Source organism: Lathamus discolor, chromosome 2, assembly GCF_037157495.1.
Source record: "Lathamus discolor isolate bLatDis1 chromosome 2, bLatDis1.hap1, whole genome shotgun sequence".
Lineage (NCBI taxonomy): Eukaryota > Metazoa > Chordata > Aves > Psittaciformes > Psittacidae > Lathamus > Lathamus discolor.
Window position 1 is genome coordinate 132660466 of NC_088885.1, and position 21332 is coordinate 132681797.

Genomic DNA, 21332 nt, shown 5'->3' on the forward strand with positions numbered 1-21332 from the left:
TTTTGCCCCGCCGGTCCTCGCCCCTGTGACTGCTGCCCGCCGAGCTGCACCCGCGGTGCCAGAGCAGTGCCTGACGGTCCCCGCAACGCGGGCTTTAAACAGAAATGGTAACAAATTCGGGCGGGTTGTGGGAAACCTTCTGTTTTACGGGCCCCGTCTGCAAAACGGGAACCTTCCGACGGCTGATTCCAAAGGGATCTGGATTCGCTGCCCTCGCGGAAAGGCGGGAGGTGAGCTCAGGGGCCGCCTGGCAGCCGTGCGCGCTTTGCTGTACTCTTGGGTCTGGCAGGTGACCCCAGAAACGGGCACTGATGTCCCCGTCTCTCCCCGCCGCACAACTCGAGGCAGTGGTGGAGGGGCAACACTTCTCTATTAAAGCGGTTCCCCGCTGCCCGCTTAGACGGCACGGCACGGCACGGTGCTGCGCTGAGGGGCGGCGAACGGCCTGAGGCGAGAGCCGGCGCGATGGAGCCAGGGGGGCCGGGGCCGGGGCCGGGCCAGGCTGGCGAGGAGCGCTGCAGGCTCCTTATCGGCTCCCCATCGGGGCGTCGCCGCCCGTCGTCTTCAAAGCGGGCGGCGGTGACGGGGCGGCCGCATCTCCCGTCCCTGCCCGTCCCGGCCCGTCCCAGCCCACAGCGGCCGGCGAGCAGAGCCATGCTGCACTGGGGTTACGATGAGCACAACGGTAAGGCACCGGAGGGGCGGGGGGGACAGGGGGTGGCCGCTGTGCTTCCCCCGGTGCCGTCGGGGCTGCCGGTGCGGCAGCGGGCAGTGGGGCCGCCCCAGGGCACCTCCCGAGCCCGTGAGAGCGCTGAATGAGCTAAAATGAAACGCTGCCGGGGCTTCCAAACGCGAGACCGGGCAGGTTTTTGTCCCGGAGTGAGGCACGGCGGGCTGCTGCGAGGGGCGGCGGGGCGTGCAGCGTCGCCCACGGGAGTCGGGTCGGGGGCTGGCTCTGCCTCATCCGCTGCACGGATTTCGTTTGCTCCCGTAGTTACCAGTTTCCTGTACACACTGAGTATTGAACACTCGCACTGGTGGGAGCTGCTGTAGTATCGGCATTGCCTCTCTGATTCAGGGTACCATCTACTTCTGTTACACGGTGGGAAACACTAAGGACTAGGATCTGCCACTTGAATGTATAATTACGCACCTAAGAGGAGATGCTTTTGGATTTTAGTTGTTTCATGGTTTCCCTAATCTTGTTGGTCTTTGAAGTCCCAAGATGTGCTCATCAACAGGCTTAAAGACTTTGCTCTGTTTTGCATTGTAAGACATGCAAACGCTGCTCCCGTGTGCAGACCGGCTAACAAGCCTTGCGAGTAGAAATGAAAGCGCTTTTGTAAATTGGAGACTCAGCTTTGATAAAATGAATAACTTACACTGTCTGTTATAATACACAGACAAATAAACCACCATGGTACTAAGAGGAGAAAGCTATGTATTTGCATATACTAATGCCAATAGGAGTATGCTTTGTGTATATTACTACTTAAGAGTTTGGAATACTGTTTGTACTACCTTTCCTGCCTGGCCCTTTTGTTCCATCTTTTCTGAATGAATGCGCTTTTCCTGAAAAACTGGGTGGTGGTGGATCACAGCGATGTTGCAATGATTAGGTGTGTTATCTGCTTTCATGCAGTGTACTCTACCCCTCCCCTGAAGACGTAAATGGGTCTTGTTTTTCGCATTTCTTTCTCCATATGTTTTCCAAGAGTGCTGTAAACTTCACCTGCACTGTCCAGATAAGAAGCCAATTTTCCCTCCCTTATCCTACCCCTGCTCCTTTGCTATTCTCAGATTCTAGGAACGGGAGGGCACAGCAATTTCTATCAGGGTAGCCCTGGACCTTGCTTGAGGCCCCATTTGTTCTATAAAACTCTGTTTACTGGTTGATAACATATTTGGGGTGGAGTTTGGCTTTCTTTCTCCCCTTTTTTTGGAGCCCCCAGCAGCTGCCGGGTGGGTAGCTCCTCATCAGTCCATCCCGTTCCCACCACCTCTCACAAGGGACTAAAGGAGAGAGACATGGATAACCAACGCTTAACTGCCCTTCCCCAGGATCAGGGTTTTTTCTCATCTTTTTCTTTTTTTATGCATTTATTTTATTGCTTTTGCTTGTTTCTTTTTTAGCTGAACAGCAGATGCAGGACATTGCTCCAATTCTTGAAAAATTTTATTGCCCTACATGGCCCTGAAAATAGTTTCCCTGAAACAAAGATTACAATTTGCAACTAATGAGTCAGAAACAAAGTGAAATTAATTACATGTGGTGCAGTCAGATATTAAAGTTGACTTCCTGAAGAGTTGGAAAGTTGTCTGCATTCACTCCGAGTTGTGCATTTGCAGTGATAAAAGCGCTGCTTTTTTTTAAATGGAGAAAAACTCATTTGCCCCTTAGCAATAATAACTGCAACATAAATCATTATGTGCATAAACTGTCAAATATTACACATACATGTCTGCATATATGGTATATCTATGTGTAAGGATATGGGCTGACCTATACACAGAATGAAGTGTTGTGGTGGGTGGACATCAGGTGCCCACCAAAGCTGCTCTGTCACTCCCTAGGGACAGGGAGAGATCACTCACCAATTGCCATCATGGGCAAAACAGTCTCAACTTGGGAAAAAAGTGATTTAATATATTACCTATCAAATCAGAGTAGGGTAATGAGAAATAATACCAAACCTTAGAGCATCTTCTCCACACCCCTCCCTTCTTCCTGGGCTCAACCTGACTCCCAGTTTTCTCTAATATCTCTCTAAACCGGGAGCTGTCTGGTGTTACTGCATTGGACATAGGGGAAGCTTCTGGCACCTTCTTACAGCCCCTCTGCTACCAAAACCTTGCCACATAAACCCAGTATAAATGTTCTCCCCTTCTTTGGGGCACATATTTCTGTATAACCTTGGCCTTTGCTTTCTTACCACTGTCCTTATGTCACAGCTTTGATGGTGCTTCTGTATTGAGGCTTAATATTGAGGTCTCGAAATACGTCTTTTGTGAGGCATTATGCATGCTTTTCTTTGCTGCCCAAGGTTCCTGTAAAAAGGGGAATGTTATCGCCCCTTCACAGAAACAGTCCTTTTGTTAACTGGAGAGCTGGCGTAGTTAAAAGACAAATCAAGAATCAATTGCCTTCAGTTTAATATTTGTTTAATAAAATGTATGTATGTAAAATACTTACATATATTGTATTTTACTGCAAAATATCTCTCTAGTACATACTCAAAATATACTCTCTAGTAACTATGGATCTAGTTACTACTATATCACCGAGACGCTTTAGAAATAAAAAGGGATATGAATTCATAGAACCATTCAGGTTGGAAAAGACCTTTAAAAGCATTGAGGCTAACTGTAATTCCTTATACTATTTTTTCTCCCTGAGAATAATTACATGGTCCTGATGTCTGCTTTTAAAACAGCACTTAATTATTACCTATTATGAATTGTCAATTGTTTTTATTTGAGCTAACCCTATTGTAACCTAATATGCAACTAAATTACTTCCAAACCTAACTTTGTAAGTTTAAATATTTTGTATATGATAATGTGAGCAATGCATTCCCTTTAGGAATAAACAAGGATGTGATCCTGCAATGGTCAGACCATGTCAAACTTAATGAACTTTCTGCATATAATAGCAAACTGTCCAAAAAAAGAATCCACTTTTTCACCTGTAAGTGCTCTATTACGCAAGTATAGAGGCTCACTGCAACTGAACCATATCCTGTGATGTCTCTGATAGACTTGTTTCGAGTAAGTCTACCCTTTTGATGAAACTCATCATCTTTAACTCCAGCTGGATAAAAAAGCACTGCTGTTAAATGCTATACTGAGTTCTATTTCCTGATAAGTTCATAGCTGCCTTCATTATGAGATCTGTTTCATTAACTGAGTGTGTGCAACGCTGGTGGGAATCATAAATATGATCATCTGATCTAAAAGTGACTGGGGTGTTCATTGCATTTGGTTAGTTCTTTGTCCAAAATAAAGGCATGCAGTCTTCAGCGCAGATGGTTCAGGGTTTTTTTTGTCCTAAGTGTTGGTCACAATGGCTTTGATTGTTAAGAGCTACGAGGAGATGTCAAACAACAGAGCACTTTCCATAAATTCAAAAACTGACATTTATTAAGCAGATTCCTTTGGTAAATTAAATAATTAAGGGAGCTGAATTGGCGAGTACTTTCCTAGGTATGTCTTAACATACATATCTAGAACATTAAAGTGTACATTATGTTGAGATGGAGTAATGTAACTCAGGTCCAAACTCAGAAGACATTTTCACCCTGGATTCCCCATTGGCTTAAACCTGATTGTATGATATGCAAAATATGATTTTGGTCATCCAAGCTGAGGACAAGTGAAAAAACAGGTACAATGTCCTTTTAGAACGTTTTCAGAACTTTGTAGTTTATTGTCAAATAACTAAATGACAGAATCACAGCCTTGGGTCCTCTTTTTGGCACATTCATATTATTTCTGCATGCAAATCATTCCTATTATTTAATGTACAATAACTAGTTATTTCTGGGGTGGAGCAATAGGACCAAGTAGTTAGGCACATAAATATATTTTGCCTTTCCTCAGTTAAGAAAAACCCGAAACATTAAAATTATGTAGCAATAAGGTTTGTCTAAGCATCCCAGATCACAGTTTGTTAGTATATGAGTATCAGTAGTTAGTTATAAACGATGGAGTGGTGCTGGTTGTAAATAAAATTGTGCATTGCATCTCTAACTACAGGGTACTAGGACCTAAACACAAAATTATATCATATGCTAAACTGTACATAATTAAAATATTGAATAGCTTTGATGACCATTGTGAAGTGAGAAGAATTAAGTTTAAATAGCTTTATATTATGTATATACATATATAGATTCAAACCAGTAGGATTTATATATCCTGCCTTAGAAGCAGCTTCCTTCATGATTTTAGTTAATGAAGGCATTAACAAAAGGACTTTTTAACAAAGTAATGACAGAAGACCCTTGCCTTTGTTCTACCTGAGGTTTAAGTCTTAGGCTGGTCTTTACAAGCTTCTCCTTCTTTTTTCCATTTTTCAGTGCTGCTCGGAGGAGAATCAGTCTCTGCCCAGGTGGCTGCTGCCGCGGGGCACTTCCCTCCATGATTTACTGCCGGGATGCTTGTGTTATTTTAGCACCTGTGAATTTCTGAGCTATGCTCTCTTCTATTGAAGTCAAGGATAGAAAGCTATCTATCAACTTTTGATGTTAGGATATTAATCACAGTGTGACACATTTTAATCCCTTTTTTAATCATGTTTATTTAAGCGCTGAGCCATCCAGAAAGACCCAAGCCAGAGATCACTTACCTTCAGTGTAGGGAGTTATGAGGATTTCCAGTGATGCAGATTTTACAAGATCAGCTTCTGATGCTCATAAGTGTTTATTATATCCAGTCTTTCTTAGTTGATTTATTATGCTTCTTACCCATGACAAGCCTGGAGGAAAAACAAGTGCTATGCTCTTTATAATACTGAAAGATCATCAGCCCTGCAGACTTCCCACTTTTCCCTTACCTTACCATCTTTCCTCTTTCCTTGTTTGCTGTCTTTAGTTTATAGAATATGTTTCCCAAGCAACTCACTGTTCCTGTTTTTCTTCTATGGCCCCTTTCCGCACTGTTTATTATTCAAATATGATCCAACAATGGCACATATATTTTTATTGAGAACTCTCTGATGTTTAGTAGATAAGAACAGACACCTCACACATCTCATCAATGAAGCTTTTGTTACTGTTTTAGAATGACATTTGCCATTTTTCTTATAGACATGTTGCTTATTTACAGAGACAAAGCTTTTCAGCTGACTCGTGGCTTAGCTTGCATGGAGGGAGGACAGGTAACTCAGAGCTAATGGGTTGGGAGGAGGTGACTGTGCAGCAATGCCTGGGGTACAGGCACAACTGTCAGGCTTCAGGATGCCACGCACCACTTGGCCTTTTTATCTTTATCAACATCTCCCCATCCTGGTCTGCATAGTCAGTGGAAGATGTGTTCTCAGGTCTTTTGCATCCAATAACTAACGTATTGAAGAAAATCTTAATGTGGGGATTTTGGATAGGTAAGAGGTAAATCCTTAAAGACGTCATGAGCCATGATACTAGGCAAAAATGGCATGTCAGAAATTTATTGGGGCACAGTGCCTGTTGGATACAGGATGCTTGATTTGAATGAACATTTGTTGGATATGTCTTGTGCATAGTTGAGTCTTAATTGTGAATAATTAAGTATCTACCTACTGCATCTGGCCTTGTTCAAAGGCCAAATGTAGTTAGATACACCATGTAAGGTAGATAAAGGCGTCCTGAGAGCTGCTGCTGTGGTGTGGTGTAGCAAAAATAGCTGAATATTTTGATCCATGTTTTTCTGATGTGCTCTTTTTGCATGTAAGAGATGCAAACAAGAACAATCCAAACTGAGTTTTCTTTCATATGAAGAAGGGCACTGCCATAAATTTAGACTTCTCCTCCAATGCATTGCAGGGCCTGCCCACTGGAAGGAGGTTTTTCCTGTTGCCAATGGAGACCGTCAGTCACCCATCGACATCAAAACTGAGGAAACCAAGTATGATCCCTCTCTCCGTTCTCTAAATCCCAATTACGATCCAGCTTCTGCTAAAATCATCCTTAACAATGGGCACTCCACCAGTGTTGAGTTTGATGACAGCGTCAACAAATCAGGTTAGTTCCTTTCCTGTTGCACTGTGTCTTATTCCACTGTTTCCTGAATAGAGTACATACAGCCTGGGCATGTCTCACAGCTGAATATAACCTCATTAACAGTAAAGCGTTGCTCCTCCAGATGAGAGTTTCCTTTTTTTCCCTGGCTTTCAGCATGATGCAATGTAGGAACATATTTTGGACATGAGTTCGAGGTTGTATTTCTTAGAAAGTGCTAGGATTCCCGTTTCACAGGGCTGGTTTGATCCACCCCAACCAAGTAGATAGTGCCAGCCTCCTGTTTGAACAGTGTTGTGTGCAATTTTTCAAATGCTGCTCTCTCTCACTGCAGATGAATCCTTTGTGTCTCATTACAGGTTCATTCCAACCGAATCGCTCATGTCTCTTATCTGACTTTAGCTGCAAGTTTGGTTATATATTTTTTTTTTCATTTTTGCAATCCGTATCTCAACTTTTTGTGTCAGGGAAGAGCTAATACAGAACAGATGAAATATATTCCAAGTGATCCCCTTTCTTCTCTGTAAAGTTTTATTGCACCAGTCTTTTCTAGGAGTATGTAGCTTCCCTTTCTGCAAGCAACAATTCTTATTTAGAAGTTCTGTGATTATCATAGTCTTTGAAACCAGTTAGTGCCTTCGTCTTTCAAGCTTTCTCTTGAATGGTAGGCAAGCTAGCACACCTCCCCTTGAAACTGTAGGAGTGCAGATTCTTCAATCAATAATATCCTCTTGTGGTTGTGTGAGGCTTAGCTGAGGACCCAAGCCCATATGATGCTTTCACAAGGGTCGATGCCAGAAGAGGACTAGTTTGTGATCACCCTGTCCATTAGTCTGAGGACCTGTTATCTTGTAGTGGCAACAGGGAGAGACCTAGATTGAGACACCATCATACTTTGCTTTCATGGACAGTCTAAGGTTAATTCTTGAATTTCCTGTTGATACAAGCAACATTGGATGTTGCCTGAAAGCCATCAGCTGACCATCAGTGATCTGGTCTGACCTCGTGTGTGTCAGATGCCACGGTACTTCCCAGAATTAATCTCTGCTTCAAGCCTAGTAGGCATGGGTGAACTAAAGCACATCTCTTAGAAAAACATACAATCTTGATTTCAAAATTGCCAGCGATGAAGAACCTACCACAGCCTTTGGTAAGTTGTTCTAATTGTTAATTACCCTCACAAGTAAAGCAATGGAAATCACACTTTATTTTAGTGTAAGTTGGACCAACTTGGCCTTTAAGGTACTTTTCTTTTGTTGGTTTAGTTTGCTTGTTTGTTTGTTTGTTTGTTTGTTTTAATAAAAAGTAACAAATATGAATACACCAGGAACCTCTTCCACCTTCTAACTCCATCTTTGAAGTGACGGGGCCTTAACACAGTATTTCTCTAGGCTTACACTGGTATCAAAGCAGTGGTAATGTGATCTTCTTCTTACTGGTTTCCTCAGGCCTTACCTCCGTGGATATAGTTGGTGTCGTGGCAAAGCACTGACAGATGTTGATCAGATAATTAGTAAATGTAATACCCACTCTCCTGTCTGTGTCTTCTGTGTATGGACTAGATTGTTCAGTCCACATAAATGCCTTTACCTTTTGGCCATTGTCATGCTTTACTTATCAAAGAGTTCAAATTCTTCTGTATTCATAAACTGAGTTATTCACTATTTTCCCTAATATTTGTCACTGACAAACTTTATCAGTAATGTTTTTGTTTTCTTTCAGGTCATTGATCAAAAAATACTGAATTTTCTAGGGCCAAAATTTGGCCTCTGGGGCACCCCTGTGAAGTAAGAACTCCTGACATATGTTGGTTTAATGAAAACAAACAAAAAAAAAAGAAATCAAATTAATTGGTAAAATTTTTCATGTTAAATGCATTAGCATCTTTTAATGCATCATTAACTGGGTTCCATATGAACTATTTCTTCACCTTGGCCAGCATTGAAACTGGGCTGTCAAGTCTGTAACTGTTTGTATAAATTTTTATCCTCTTTGGTACCACATTCTCTGAAATTGGTCTATTGATATTTCAAAGACTTCTTCTTCCAGCCCTTTTCAAACTTTGAGATACCGATATTTGCCTTAAATTGCTTCTGACTAACCTCTTCCTTAATTACTGTTATAATGGAAGGGTTTTACCATTGATAGTGATGTGGCCGTTGAATGCTGATGAATTACTATGTAATTGTTTTCCCTCAACCAATTAGAACACCAATCTTTGCACATTTCTAGGATCATTTGTCTCCAAGTTTTCAGTCCTAGAAAGAAGGAACTTGTATTAGGAGTGCCACTTCCCCATCCTCTTTGTTCACTGGGTTTATAGGTTCTGTAAAAGCATGGCTCTAAGTTAAAGTTTTAAGGAGGTCAGATACTTTTCTCCACAGATAAACAGTTCCAGTTCCTTTTAATTAGCCAGGCTACTTGTGTTAGCAGAGAGGCAACAAAGTTTAGGCTTTTAGATGAGAAGAAAACTTACTGTTGTCCCTCCCATTGCTCTTAATTAAAAATCTATCTGGTTAAAGCTACCCTCCTTTTCCCTTAAGGTCTCTATAGTGAGCCAGTAAACCCACCCAGGATAATTCCCAAACCCTCAGAGAAAAAATGTGGAGCCAGGAGAGTGGGGTGCTTTGATTTGCAGTGAATAAGGAATCTTTCTGAATGTGATTCACATTCAAGTCTCTGTGCAGAGATGGTTTGGTTCCAACTGTGATTAGCAAAAGACGAATACTTCCAAAAGCAAAACAATGAAAATCCCCCCCGTATGCCTGTTAGATAAAACAAAAGAGAACAGAATAGAGTTAATATTTTACTTGGAAGGGACCTACAACAGTCATCTAGTCCAACTGCCTAACCAGTTCAGGTCTGACCATGTTAAAGCATGTTGTTAAGGGCATTGTCCAAATGCCTCTTAAGCATTGACAGGCTTGGGACATCAGCCACCTCTATAGGCCTGTTCTAGTGTCTGAGCACCCTCTTAGTAAAGAAATGATGCCTAATGCCCCATCTAAATCTCCCCTGGCACAGCTTTGAACCATTCCCATGTGTCCCATCACTGGACATCAGGGAGAAGAGATCAGCACGTCCCTCTCCACTTCTACTCCTCAGGGAGGTGTAGAGATTAGTGAGGTTGCTCTTCAGCCTCCTTTTCTCGAAACTAGACAAGCCCAAAGTCCTTAGCTGCTACTCGTAGGCCATTCCTTCCAGCCATGGCTAATTAAACGTTGGTAACATTGAAGCTGTACAATTGTACAATGCATATGTAGTATAGGCTTCATTTTATGTATGCTGATAAATGCTCCTTTTTCTCAGACTTAAATCTGACATAATTGGATCTATTTGCAAATGAAGGAAAGAACCTTGAAAATGTTTTGCTTTCCTCCAAAATTTCAAAGAGGAGAAGAAATTATGTTCACATTATATTTTTCTGATCCTCCCCTTTATTCATAAAACCTGTATTTTAAGCTTAATTTCTTAGTGATTCTTTTAAGTACTTTCAAGAGAGGAAACCACTTGTAAAATAGACATATTTTCCCATCTTCGGAGAAATATCCCACCCTGGATAAGCAAGATAAATCTGGTGACAACAATATTCCCTTTAGTGGGCAATAACCCACTAAGCTTCTACACATAAGTGCACTTTTGAAAGTCATGTCCTGGACAAATGAAGGTTTCTGTAGTACTTCACAGAAATGGGAAGCCATCAAGAAGGGAGTAGGGAGTTGTCCAAAGACTGAAGTCTGTGTCAGGTTAGAGGATGTGGGTAGCAGCTTCCGTTCCTGCAATGAAGTCTCTTCATCTGCTTGGGTTTCCAGTGCTGACTGGGGGACCACTCAGCGGGACCTACAGGCTGCGCCAGATTCACTTCCACTGGGGATCCAATGATGAAGCCGGCTCTGAGCACACAGTGGATGGGATGAAGTATGCAGCAGAGGTAAGGCTTTAAATGGCATCATCTGTACCTCTAAGCTAGTGACTAGTTTTCCATTGTAAAAATAATGTTGCCCCTCCTCTTCCTGCTTTTCATTCTCCCACCATTTTATTGAAAGACAAGTGGTCTTCCTGAAGTGTTGCATGTTTGGTCCTTTCTCAAAGGAGAACCCATTTGAAAGCTTTGCAGAGGATTAAAAAAAGGAGTACAGAAGACAAGAGCTTGATAAAAGCAAGATTTAATGTTCAAGAGTTATTTTAAACTTTGTCTTTCACTGTGTCTTCCTTGAAGAATATTTTCAAAGTCAGCTTCCATTACAAACCACAGAATTATTTGATTTGGGGTCTGTGCCATGTAAAGTTTATGCAAGACTTAGGAGTGTTGCATTTTGGGATGCATATAGCAATGTCGTGGTTATGACTTTGAGAACCACATGTTAATATCTGTGGGGTGCTGCCTGTGGAGGTACTGCATTTCAGTGGAGGCAGTGTGTCACAGGGAGAAATGGCATGGAGAGTTTCTTCCTGCTCTGTTTCTTCAGGTGCCCTTGAGTAGAATACAGTAGAAAGTATTCTGTATCCCATTCCTCTTTCAAATGGAAGTAACATGGAGTGTTTTCGATGAGACTGAGATCTTTAACACAGTGGAAGAGCTTTCTGGTGTTAAAAAGAACTAAAAAGTGTAAAAATAAATGTTAATGGAAAAATAAATGACATAATACTAAAGAAGAAAAAAAATAAAATATATGCACAGTGGTGTGATCAGATTTTACTGGAAATGCTATAAGAGACAGTGGTCAGAAAAAAAAAATCAGTTTCTAATGGGGAAAAGTGACATTTGCAGTGTTTAAAGACTTATGTTTTCCACAGGAACCAGGTGAGATGGAATATAAAGAATTAATAGAGGTGCTTTAAAACCATTAAGTACCAAAACCGTATTTCTAGCTGAGAAAATATATGTTTCCCATCTAAGAAACCAAATGGAAGGAGAGAATATCTGAATTTCTAGCCAGTCTAAAAACCTTTCTGTTACCTGTTGGTTGAGTAACCCTCCACAAGAAGCTTTCTAGATGTCACTTTGGCTTTGGGATAAGAAATCCAGAATTAAGATCAAGGCTTCTGAGCACTGTTCACATAAAAAGAAAACACCTCAGAAGAAGACATGAAGATGGTTTCAGTGCTCACCTTCTTAAGAAAGTTGTGCAAGACTTCAAGAAAAAGCATTGACCCAGTCGAAGGAAGAATTAATGTACAGGTAAAGAAGACTGCAAAGTTCAGTCCCCTAAGCCTACTGGGAAGCAGAAGGGATCCATGGCTTCATTCTTTGTGACAACGCATGGTCTGACCAAGGTCTCTTCACAAGCTGCAATGACACAGCGGTGGTAAGACGGGATATATTCCTTAAAAAGAAGTTGCGAGCCGTAAGAATGGAGCTGTACCCAAAAGTGTTTCACAGCTCTGTTTATATGGGGGTATTGGTTTTTAGGGGGGTTTGTTTGGGGTGTTTTTTGCAAAGCTATGAGGGGGTGGAGATGGGCTATATTCAGTTCTGGGAATTTTCATTTTTGTTATTTTTTTATTTTTTTTTTTCTTTAAATCCACAATAAAAGTAAATTCCAACTGAGAGTATCTGTTTTCTTTTTGTGTATGCAAAAGTGTAATTGTTTAAATGTTGTTTAATGTAGCTTCTGTGAACTTATACTAGTGAGCGGTGCAGGCACTATGAGCTCCATGCACCTGAGAATGGTTTAGTGGACTATGTTCTCTTCCTGGTTTAATTTATAATATCCTTAGCAACATTCCTTCAAGGATCTCTGAAGCTGGGAGCCAACGTGTGTTTCATCATAAGCATATATATATATTATTGCTGGTTTCAGTGGGATTCCTTACTTGCTGGAAGTAATGTTTCAGCACTTTAGACCCCAAGTGCTTAACAAACATACCTTTTAAGAGCTCCATTTTACAGATATGGAAAATTTAAACTCATAGAGGTTAGGTAAGGGCTGAGATTAGAGTCAAAATCTTCACACTCCTAGATCCCTATTTCAACCATGCAGCTATGTCACTTCCCATAGAAAACCTTTAAAGTAAGTTCCAGCTTTCCTAAACTGCTCGTACTTTAGAGGTCTTGAGATGCTGTATTACAAAAAGAAGCCTTTTTTTTTTTCACGTGTTCATCCCAGTTTAGGTCACTCAGTGGAGTTGCTTTTCAGCACTCCTGAAGAGTAGAGTTTAAAGTCTGGGAAAACCAATGCCATGTTCTACTTCTGAGCCTCTTTATCTGAAAACTATGGGTAATAAGATTTACTAATCCACTGAGGATCTGTGAGAGTTTAATGTTTGTGAAGTACGTAGTCGTAACTACTGTGTGAGTGTTTGTGCTCTCTCCAATTTGGCAGTTGGACCATTTCCCAAGGTTGGAACATCCGGGCGCTTCCCGGGAACCAGGAGCTCCTGCTGTGGAGCATGGCCAGGATTTAGGAAACCTGGCTTAACAGAAGGGACTGAGGCGATATGGGGGTAGACATCACAGGCTTTTCCTCTCCCACCTGGCTGGTGGTGTCTTTAAGCTACTTAAGCAACTACCACTGGGCAGTTCCAGCATAATGCATATTGGAAATGCGAATGCTCAAACCTGAGATAATCAAGCTTCTTGTAAGTGCCAAACTACTGGTAATCATAGATGACATTTGGGAGGTATCAAAAAGGAAATTTCAGTGTTCAGCTTAAATTAAACGTGGGAAAAGGGGTCGGTGCATGTTTAATGTTTGTTCCTCTGGCTGTTTTCTAGCTGTTTATGTGGTTGATGGATGTTACTGAAAGCTTGATTAAAAGAAAAAGAGGAGCAAAATAATAATGACTTCCTCATGATTCTCAATTACTTTTAAAAATCATCTATGCTAAAAACAGATTTAAAAGCTTTAGTTATATACCCATGGGACATCTTGTCTTAGCCTGTCTGTTCAAAATCTGGGGACCCAACAGCAGTTTGCCAGGCACTGTGGCATTCTGATTGCTGCTAAATTTTGAATAATCCCAGCCATTGAAATGCTTTTGCCATTTGTGTAAATTACATATTTACCAAATTCATGAAGTATTTACATTTAGAAAACCAAATGGCTCTGAAAACAAAAGAGCAAAGTAAAGTATCAAAACCAGAAAAGTTGCAGTATTAATTTGTGACTATTTGAGTTCAGCGGGAGTTGATGCTGTCTGTGTCTCTTGCTTTTCAGCTTCATGTGGTCCATTGGAACTCAGAGAAGTATTCCAGTTTTGTTGAGGCAGCTCGTCAGTCCGATGGATTGGCAGTCATGGCAGTATTTCTGAAGGTAAAAAAGAATGCCTGAGCCCTCCTAGTAAATCTGCATAATAAACCCAAAGGGATAATGTGATGATTGGTATAATTATTGCTAAAGGCATACTTGTTTTATATGGGCATTAAATGATACTGTTTCCTTCACATAGTTTCCTTGCCAATATGAAAGATTATGCTTTCTTGAAGATAAAAAATATCAGATTAATAGATTTTCAAGACAGTGAGACTCTTCAGTTTGCCTAGTGGAACTTTAACTCAGCTGCCCCTACATGGATCTTGACTAACAGGTTTCTTTAGGAGAGCACTCTGATTTGATTCAAATGCTTCTCTAAGGATTTGTTTCTGTGCTGGTAGTTTCTTCTGAAAAACAATAATAAGAAAGCCCCAAAACCCAGAAGCTGGGGAATTTCCTCATAATCGTCATCATATACCTCTTTGCCTTCTGTACCTGTTCTAAAATGAAATTAAAGTCTTGCAACATCTTAATTGACTTCTGTATGAAGAAACAGATGGAGTATTCACACAATCCATGACAAAGGATGGTGCTGGCCCTGGCATAGTCAGGGCGTTGTTGTATGCAGCAGTTGCAAAGAACTGTTTCAGTAATTCTGTCTTTCCAGTTTACATTACAGTGATTCAAGGACAGTTTCACAGGATTTCTTAGCACATAAATTCTGCTTGGGATACATAAGAATGATGTTTTCACTGTCTTAATAATTCAAATTTCAGATGTAAGCCTGCCACTTTTAATATATTGCATATAAAACATTAAAAATAAATTGCTTTTGTTCTCCTGCAGTATAAAGTTTGTGGGTCTTTTGTAGCTGAAATAATTACTATGAGTAGCCAGAATAAATACTGTCTATAAATAATAAAAAAAAGTGAAAGAGTGGATCTTCTTTACAACCAATGCTGTTTCTAAGGACCAGCTAGTCACAGACTTGTACTCACAAAATCCATCGGATCTCACAGTTGTTTAAGTTCTTAGAAAGATTTTCATTCTGCATTTGCTATTTTACTATTTAATTTTGCTATTTTTCCCTGTAGCTCAAATGTTTCTTTTTTGTCTGGTCTGAATAGATTGGTGAATGCAACCCTCAGCTGAAGAAGATTACTGACCGCTTGGACACCATCAGAATCAAGGTGAACAAATGCTTCTAAGATAATACTGATATTGGTGGTTGCTTTTGTTGTTTATTTTTTTGGTAGCCTGTCTGCTACTGCCTTCACCTTCATGTTCCCTAGTCCTTAATTCCATAGCTATCCATATCTACTTCTGATTTGGGACAAAATTAGGTGAAGTGAAAAACTAAGTTTAGGTGAAGTTGAAAACTAAGCACTAAAACTAATTTTTATAAGGTAAGTGATCAGAGGAAAAGGCTAATTCTTCATAGAACCTAGCCTCTGACAAATCTGTTGCTACGACTATTAAGAGGGGAAGAACATACTTTATGGAAAACTGTGAAAAAGATGAGGAAAAGGTTTCCTTCCCTGTTTTGCTGAGGTACAGGGTGAGAAATAAGCTATTGTTTATATGAGAGAAATCAGCAGACTCATAACTTCATGCATCCTACAGGCATTTCTGGCCTGGTAGCTGCAAAAGGAGGAAGAAGTAGGAACCTGTGGGCCTGAACAAAAAGAATAGGGAGGGAAGCAGAGGGCAGTAACTGTGGGGTTACTCTGCCAGCCCTGTACAGACCACATTGCAAGTCTAACATATTCTCACCTCTCCCTTCAACTTCCAGTTTACGGTCATTTGTAATTCTAAGCTCTACCTCCTTTGCCATGATTTATCTCAGCCTCTTGCTTTTAAATAATGCTGCGTTGTTTTTTAATCTCTTCTTTTTTTTTTTGTTTTTTAATAAAAAAATAATTTTCTGAATGTCATAGAGTCACAGGATGGTTTAGGTTGGAAGGGACCTTAAAGCTCATCTGGTTCCAAACCCCCTCCCATACTAGAGGTCCAGGTGTCCCTAAAGCAGGTTGCTCCAAGCCCCATCCAACCTGGCCTTGAGCACTGCCAGGGATGGGGCAGCCACAGCTTTTCTGGGCAACCTGTGCCAGGGTCTCAGCACCCTCATAGTAAAGAATTTATTCTAAATATCTAATCTAATCTACTCTCTTCCAGGCTACAACCATCCCCCCTTGTCCTATCTGTACATGCCCTTGTAAAAGGTCCCTCTGCAGCTTTCTTGCTGGCCAGTTTAGGTACTGGAAGCTGCTCTAAGTTCTCCTGGAGCCTTCTCTTCTCTAGACAGAACAAACCCAGGTCTAATATATTTAATCTAGAATCACAACAAGCTTTTGTTTTCTTTCCAGGGCAAAAGAGCACTATTCACCAACTTTGATCCTAGCTGTCTGCTTCCCAAGTCCCTGGACTACTGGACTTACTTTGGCTCTCTCACTGTTCCTCCTCTTCTTGAGAGTGTCATCTGGATTGTTCTGAGAGAGCCCATAAGTGTTTGTTCTGAACAGGTATTTTTGAATTTTTCACTGCTATAGAAACATTGCTTTTGGAAGACTTGAAATTGTAAATACCACCCAAAACTATATTTATTTCAGACCTTGGCATTGCATACCTCATCAAATTTTCGAAGGACAAAATACATCTGTCAAATTTATACTAACTTCTTTTTGCCATTCTTTGTGAACAGCTATTTCTTTTCTTTTTTTTTTTTTTTTCCCTAAGAATCTGCGTACTCTAAAAATTAACAATAAAAAATAACCCACAAGGAACTTACAAAAAAAAGTGTTTTGGTGATGCTTAGAAATCCTAGAATTGCATTATTTGCATATCCTGCTCAAACCTCTTTTCTGGGGTTTTTATTTGTCACATCAATAGTAAATGTCTTCTTGCATTCCAGATATGTAAAACTTAGTAAATTTACTGAAATAATGAAATGCAAATTCAATTATAATAAGTGAGGTTTTATGTTAGGCTATCTTAGGAAAAGTGTGATAAAAGAATCTACTCAATTTTTTTGTGAAATTAAGCTTAATGCTGTATATTAATGTTGCAACAGTGACACCTAGTGGGCTGATCATCTTAGATATAAAGAGCTCTTTGCGTCTGAGACACTAATGTCAGATTATAATTTCTTATATTGGGTGTTGGTATATTATTAATATTCTGAGCACACTGTAACCCTCAGGATTTTGGTACCACAGCTTTTGTCTCATTCATGGTAAATATTACAAATACCTCAGAAAATTCAGTACCTGAGGCCACATGAAATGATGACCGCAGACTGCAAAATGGTAAAACAGTTCATTGAATGGGATACTTCTTAGTCAGGAGACTAAAATCCTGTTTGTAGCTGATTTGAAGTCGTGTGTTTGCTCAGTGTGTACATTTTTTCTCATCTGTATCTCTTCCCCACTCCCCTCAGTCTGGCTTTGTGAGACTCGCTGTAATACATATTGATATGGAATTGAAAATGCATGTGAAGATACCAACTTCCAAAAGACAAGCTATTGTTCAGGTTAAAAGGTTCTTATTTGGGCTAATCCATAATGAATACATTCTAAAATGTGAAATACTGTATGCAAACACCCATGTGTAACAGGTTCAGAGGACATGGTCTTGGAAACAGTGCCAAATACAGTGATTCTTTACGAGTATTTTTTCACAGACTGTACCTATATCTTACTTATTTAAGTATGCTATATTCGTATAAATATAAGCATGCATGTAGCTAAAAGTGTTTGTTTCTAATAATGTCTGCCATTGTGATTGATCAGTAATCACCATCACTGATACTGTACCATTTAAATTTATTCCTCATGTTTGTATTTGTTCTGGGATTTACAGTTTACGACATGCTTTTGGGGCACTTTTCAGGTTGAAAAAAATAAAGCCTGAATTACAAATGTTAGCTTTAGAGTGGGGTGAAGTAAGGTAGCATTGACTTTTTTGCTCTTATTAAGATGCAGTGTGCCATACAACTAAATGCTCTATTCTAATCAAATGATTGTCGTGCTGTCTTGCCTCTGGTAACTTAGAAGGGAAGTAAAGTGATTTATAAAAATAGTAAATATTGGAAATATTAGCAATTAGAAAAAATCCTAAACTTCAGGTCAGAAATCAGACTCAGCCTTCCTGAGGTTTAGACATGGAGCTCTGATGTGAGTTTCTGCTGAGATCACCTTAAGCAGAGAAGCTTATGCTGAAAGTATGAACAACTGCTTGTTCTGTGTCTTCACAAGGGAAAAATTTGAAATCTCTCCTGGTTTGAGTACATGTTTAATATGTGAAAAGTGCTAATTGCAGAAGCTTTCTATAGCACCGCACCTCCTATTCCAGGTTAATTGCGAATATACAGTTTGAACAAGATGTACACAGGTGCATATAATATATCTAATTTTTGGCATGAAATATTCTAGAATCTCCATACTATAAAATTAAACTAAAATATATAAAACCCCCTGGTTTAACTCAGGTTATGGAACACAAAGTGTGAATACAGGAAACAAATAAACCTTATGCACAATTTCATTCCGACACATGCTTTGGGAGGGTTTTCTCAGTAGTCATCACTTTTCATTTGCAAGGACATGATATAGAAAAATAGAGTTCCATTCTTCCTTGCAGCAAAAAAGGTGACAAATATCTTTAATATTTACTACATGCTTTTTCATTAGTATAAGCATGAGGGTTTTCTGCTGAACCTTATGTCTCTCTTGATTGCAGCTAGCCAAGTTCCGCAGCCTCCTGAGCACAGCTGAGGATGAAGTTGCCTGCTGCTTGCTGAGAAACTACCGCCCTCCCCAGCCTTTAAAGGGACGAGAAGTCAGGAGGAATTAAAGAAGTAAAGACAGAATAGTCTCTCTCTGAAACCAAAGGCTGAATTAATTTTAATAGTTAATATTCTTAATGATTTTTCTTTTTTTGTGAGTTATTTTAACAAATAGGTGTTGTTTTGTTACTGGTTACCATGCAATCATTTCTAACAGACAAGTATGCCCTGAGCTGTTGCAGGTTCATCAATGTTAACAGGTCTGACTGTGTTTGAGTGCATTGGTTTGGGAGTATCGAGGCATTAGCATGCACAGAGGGCAGTGCTAGTCATAAGGTTCAGACGTGGTGAAGGAGTTGTCCAGAATTTGCCACCAAATTACTGAACAGGATCTCTGATATTAATGGCATCAAAGGATGCTGTGGGATTATTATTTTGGTCTCTAGTATAACATTTAGCTTCTAAATAGACTTCACACTGTAATTCTCAAGAAAAAGATGTTTCAAAGCTGATACAATATCATTGCTGACTTCTGCAATACCATGCTCACCTTCCTACAAAAAAGCAGTAATGACTGCTTTTAAGTAAAACAGATATATGCATATGAGCCTGTTATTCTGACTGCTTCATAGCAGTAAAGATGTCCTGATTTTTAATATTATTTTTTTTTTAAGCAAGCAGTAAGGATTTTGTATATTCTAGGATCATGTCAGATGGATTAGGTATTCCTGAATTCTACCACATGTAGTGACGCAATTGTCCTGAAAACTTAAAGGTGGAAGGGCGCAGAGGGAATTGTTTGTTCCTAAATCCAGTCTGTTGCATTTGATGAACAGTAAAGGACGCTCTATCTATGTAGCATCAGACTCCTACTACTTAAAAACAGGAGGCAGGGGTAGCTGTTGCTCCAGACTGTTTCCTGCTAGACACGTTGCACACTGCAGTGTGAAGCACATGCTGCATACCTCACGTCTTGCAGTGGAACACAGCACTACTCAGGTATGTAATGTATCCTAGGTACTGGCTAATGTTCTGCTATAATAGCTGAACTTGGGTGGGTTGTACTTATATTCCAAGACCAAAGATAGCAGTTAGACCAAGCCAAAAAAATCAGAATCAGTTCAATATCTAATAAAATATCAGCCCTCAGCAGCAATTGTTGAAATGTCTGTCTTGAATTAATTTACTTGAGCTTGCGTTTCTCTCAGGAGCTTTTGTTAGCTGAATATAATTGTTTGGTTTGTGCCAAATTGATTTTTATTATTTTTAATTAATTTGACATAGGATATAGCTTAGTATAGGATTAGGTTTACCCTTAGACTGTGAGTACTAAATAGTGAAAACCATTGATACCTAAAAGAGGCAGCTAAAGGTTTCATGGGCAGCAACTACCACCAGTCTCTGCAGTAACTTGTGACCAACTCATCTTCTGTGACTGCTCTGCATGAGCTTGTGTTTTTATAGGTTTTATATGCTGTGCCTTTTACCTCAACAGGTCTTTTGATCTTGGATATGTATGAGGGAAGTCACAATCAGGATTGACTTTATATACCTTCTTATAACTGAATAAATTAGACATAGAGACATAGATATTTTAGCTTAGGTTAAGATAGGTGGATTTTTTTTGTTGTTTTCTCTTCCCCAGTATATAGCTACTATTGCTGCAAGGCCTCTCAACACCTGCTGAATGTTTTCTGAATAAAGAGCACAAATAGACCATGGGAGAAATAAAAGGCATTTGGCAGTGGCAGCAGGCATAAAGATTAGCCAAAGAGGAAAAACCTGCAGATACTTTTTGTTTTCTGGCATAGGGAGAAGAATGCAGCTGAAAAGACCTTACGCTGGTTCTTTATGAATGAGGATGTCTGGAAAATGTGCATGGAGAATGCAGGGGCATATGAGTGTTTTCATACTCATGTTTAGTCTTAGTGTTGAATCTGATATGTTTCCTTGTCATGTGAATAGCTGCAGAACATTAATAAAATGTTTACAAATGCTCGAAGGTTATAAAGTTTGTTTGCCTCAGAAGAAAAAGTGATAAGGCTACTGCTTCGTATCAGAAACAAAAGTTTTACATGTTTTTTATGTATTGAAAACAGTGGAGTTAATCCAGTGCTTTGATATTTCTAAGGATTTTATCAAAATAAAAAATTGATTGTAAGAATGTGTCTTGTATTTTGTATTGAAGAGATTAAAGTTTTACAGAGAAGGCTGCAATTTTATGACTACTGCCTGCAGCTCTAGTTTTGGAAAAAAATGTCACCCCCTCATTTGAAGTCTGTCTTTGGGCACTACAGTATCAGGTATTTTTCTAGTGTTCCAAGTAATATGTCTTTGGGAGTGGTAAGACATGCAATCAATTGTACATAAATTTTCTGATAGTGCTTTTTTGAACTATTGACTATTTCTATAGAGTTATGCAAATAAGTTCTAGAAGAAGACATCATTTACAGTAATTCTCCTAATGTGGAGATTCTGTGTTCATGTTAGATTGAGCTAGCCTAGTACTGCATCTGTGCTGAAACCTAGTGGTGTCATCTGAAAAAGACTAGAAATGCTCAGTTTGCTCAAATCCTTTGGGAACAGCTTTCCATATTACCGATCTGCTGGAACTGCAAGGTGAGAGCATGAACCCAG

At 39.9% G+C, this 21332-nt stretch overlaps 1 protein-coding gene across 4 annotated transcripts; it reads left to right on the top strand.

Moving 5' to 3' along the window:
* Positions 1-576: 576 nt before the first annotated feature.
* Positions 577-20859, top strand: LOC136008785 (carbonic anhydrase 13-like). Of its 4 annotated transcripts, XR_010610240.1 has the most exons (8): positions 577-685; positions 6522-6719; positions 10529-10647; positions 13877-13972; positions 15040-15102; positions 16279-16434; positions 18650-19694; positions 20507-20859. XR_010610240.1 is itself a non-coding variant. In XM_065668523.1 (7 exons), the coding sequence occupies exons 1-7, from the start codon at positions 655-657 to the stop codon at positions 18761-18763; spliced, it is 777 nt and encodes a 258-aa protein (XP_065524595.1). In that variant the 5' UTR covers positions 577-654; the 3' UTR covers positions 18764-20859. The 4 variants fall into 4 exon arrangements, 3 of the variants coding, with proteins under 3 accessions (XP_065524595.1, XP_065524597.1, XP_065524598.1); XM_065668523.1 differs by having other exon boundaries at positions 18650-20859; XM_065668525.1 differs by lacking the exons at positions 577-685; positions 6522-6719 and adding exons at positions 7211-7866; positions 8439-8503 and having other exon boundaries at positions 18650-20859.
* The last annotated feature ends 473 nt before the right edge of the window (positions 20860-21332 follow it).